General features: G+C 38.0%; 1 protein-coding gene across 1 annotated transcript; it reads right to left on the bottom strand.

The window, feature by feature from the left end:
• Positions 1–676: 676 nt before the first annotated feature.
• Positions 677–2,179, bottom strand: LOC11419844 (serine/threonine protein phosphatase 2A 55 kDa regulatory subunit B beta isoform). The gene is made up of 2 exons (XM_003589834.1): positions 940–2,179; positions 677–852 (listed from the first exon to the last, which is right to left on the bottom strand). The coding sequence occupies exons 1-2, from the start codon at positions 2,177–2,179 to the stop codon at positions 677–679; spliced, it is 1,416 nt and encodes a 471-aa protein (XP_003589882.1).
• Positions 2,180–2,839: the final 660 nt, after the last annotated feature.

Here is a 2,839-nt window from a genome sequence, read left to right as displayed (position 1 = left end):
TTTAACATAGCCATCCACACAGAAAAATTAACTTGGTATTTTGAAAACAGCATATTATATATGACAATCGACTGCAAAAGTACTGCAGAAACGGCCAGGAAACAAACCAACAATACAAATAGGCGCTCGAAAAACAACACGAAAACAGCAGAAACCCGAACAAAAGAGCAGAAAAAAACGACACCGAACAAACAGGCCAAAACAGCCTCTGCAGGTGCCAAAAAAAGCAGCCAGCAGCACAGGCCTTGCAAACAGTCGCACAACACGCCTCAAAACAGCCTCTCGTCGAGCACCCCAGCAGAGAAATTAACTTGGTGAAAGCATTGAAAATACTTGCCTCCCAGTTATATAAATTAGTCATTGACAAGAATCCCTCTTTTCACTCCTCAATCCTCATGAAGCCTCCACAAGAAGAATTCACCTTAAACCTCTTAATGCAATTTTGTTTATCAAACTCATAAATCATAAGCACTGTTATAATTTTGAACTGTGAATGCACTGATAGAAACTTAGTTGAATATGAATTCTCAAAACAGGCTTAAATCATACACAAAAAAAAAAGACTTTGGAAACATGTCAGATAGAACTCCAACACAAAAATAATCGATGTAAAAATGCCGTACTCGAGGTTTTAATTGCTCCATCTAAGAGATATCTATGCTAAAAATTAACAAAATCAAAATGCATGTATGTCATCTTCAATCATCTCTTTCTCTTTTGCATAGTACATGTACAACCTATTTGCAGCAGCACAGGCAATTGAATTTTCTGATGGATGCCATGCTAAGTGCAATAACTTTTTCGTGAAATCAAACGAATTCCCATTTGCATCAACCCTGTTGTTTTCTGCTCCTGTTTATGAAAATTGAATTTATAGTAAGAAACAAATATGATGAGATTTTTCTTAAATTAAACAACAGGAAATGAAAGAAAACTGACCTTGTCCAACAACTCGTGTTATACTGTTTCCCAGTGATCTAGACAGCCTTGAGGGGATTGGAACTTGTCGTCCTGTTGGAATTTTACCGGCTTCTAAAGTTGTAGCTTCGGTACTTCCAGGAGCACAGCCAAATACTCGGAATAAATTGTTGTAAGAACCAGTTGCTACCCGTAATCCATCACCACTCTGACAACACTCAAACTTATCAAGTATCGATTCGTTTTCATATAAATATTCCTTAAGCTTAGATTTTAGATACTTATGAACCTGATAAGTTGCAACGGGACCTGAATCCATATTAATGTCCCACAACTTTAAAGTCATGTAATCCCGGCTCAATATGTATCTCCCATCCTTCCCAAATTTTATGTCAGATATAGAAGCAATTATTTCTTTGAATAATGAACTGGATCTTGGCGCCTCAAATAGTTTGGCATGCGAATCACATAATGCTGATTGTCGCAAGTCAATTAGACGGATTGAACCCTTTGAACTGCTATATGCCAACGTATTACAATGTGTAGGGTGGAATTCTGCTGATGTTATAACCTCTGTCAGATCATCATCCATATTTGCAGGCTTTACATCAACAATATTGAAACTTGGTTTACTTATTTCCAGGTTCCAAAGATTTATTCGTAAAGCATCAGCGGATATGAAAGTTTCGCCATCGCTGTTATTTGAAATAGAATTGATATGATAATCATGTGCACGGGCATAAACTCTACGGCATTGAGCCACCAAGCTGGTTTCATGGCTACTTACCACGGGTAATCTTAGTGATGGTATGCCTCCGATTGATTTGTAATGGTCAACATTCATCTCAGCTATTTTCTTTACTTTCTTTTCATGAACCTTCCAAAATTTGATGGTTTTATCGTTTGTAGAAAGAAGGAAAAGGGCCCCATTAGTTGTTTGGCACCATTTGAGTTTGTTGATTTTCTCTTCTATCTTCAAACTCTCAAGGTAGTCATACTCAGGAATGTGACTCTGAAACTCAGTTTTGTAACGGAATTCGCCATGATCTTTGGTGTTTGTCCTCTCAAAGATTACCACTCGACCACCACAATCACCAGTAGCAAGATGATCACCAGACTTGTCAAATTCAATAGCAGAAATTATGTCCACTCTCTGAAGCTCCACACCAGCCACACGTTCACTGAGAACCTGAGAGAATTTCCACTCCAAGGGAGACGGTGGACCCACCGGAGCTACCGCGACTTCATCAACACTGTTCATTTTTACTGCATCAAAGAAAAGATCATAGGTTTATAAGGAGTCGTCTAAAAAAATACATAAATGTGAGCAGTAATTAGGGCTATGCTCTTCTAATATTTGAAAGATCAGCAAAATTTTATTAAAGCAAGCCATGTGCACAAGACACACAACGGCTAGTAGCAACCACAGTTACACCAAACAAACACTGCAAAAAAGCGAAGGCCAGAAAACAAAAAGAGAAAAAAAAAAACAGCAAACCTATACAGAACAATTGCACCACCACCCCGAAACTGGGACACCACCAGTTACCTCTTTAAACAATCACCTGGGGACCAACACCACTCATACAACAGCGAAGGGGTGACCTTTTTCCAACTCAAAACCAACACCATGATAGAACCATTATCTCCTCAACCATATCAGGAACCAAAAATAATTATTTCTCTCCGCATAAATGTTTCTCGCACCGTATCTTAGTACTATTAGACGATTATAAAAGCTCAAATCTGTCCCAAACTAAAGTAATTATTTTGTGGAAGAATAAAGTTTTGTCTGAGGTATAACACCGGTAGTCGAAGTTGAACCCACACTCCTAAGGATATAGTTAACTCATTATCACTGAGTCAATCTTCATGTAATTAATCTTCACCACCAAAAAGAAAGTTATTTAATGGTCCATTT

The sequence above is a fragment of the Medicago truncatula genome, chromosome 1 (genome assembly GCF_003473485.1).
Source record: "Medicago truncatula cultivar Jemalong A17 chromosome 1, MtrunA17r5.0-ANR, whole genome shotgun sequence".
Classification (NCBI taxonomy): domain Eukaryota; kingdom Viridiplantae; phylum Streptophyta; class Magnoliopsida; order Fabales; family Fabaceae; genus Medicago; species Medicago truncatula.
Note: the sequence above shows the minus strand (reverse complement) of the source record. Positions and strands in the feature narration are given on the sequence as shown.

Coding starts and splice junctions, on each gene's coding strand:
- LOC11419844 (XM_003589834.1), bottom strand. CDS start 2,179: ATGAACAGTGTTGATGAAGTCGCGGTAGCTCCGGTGGGTCCACCGTCT. Junction 853..939: donor AACACGAGTTGTTGGACAAG/GTCAGTTTTCTT, acceptor TTTCATAAACAG/GAGCAGAAAACAACAGGGTT.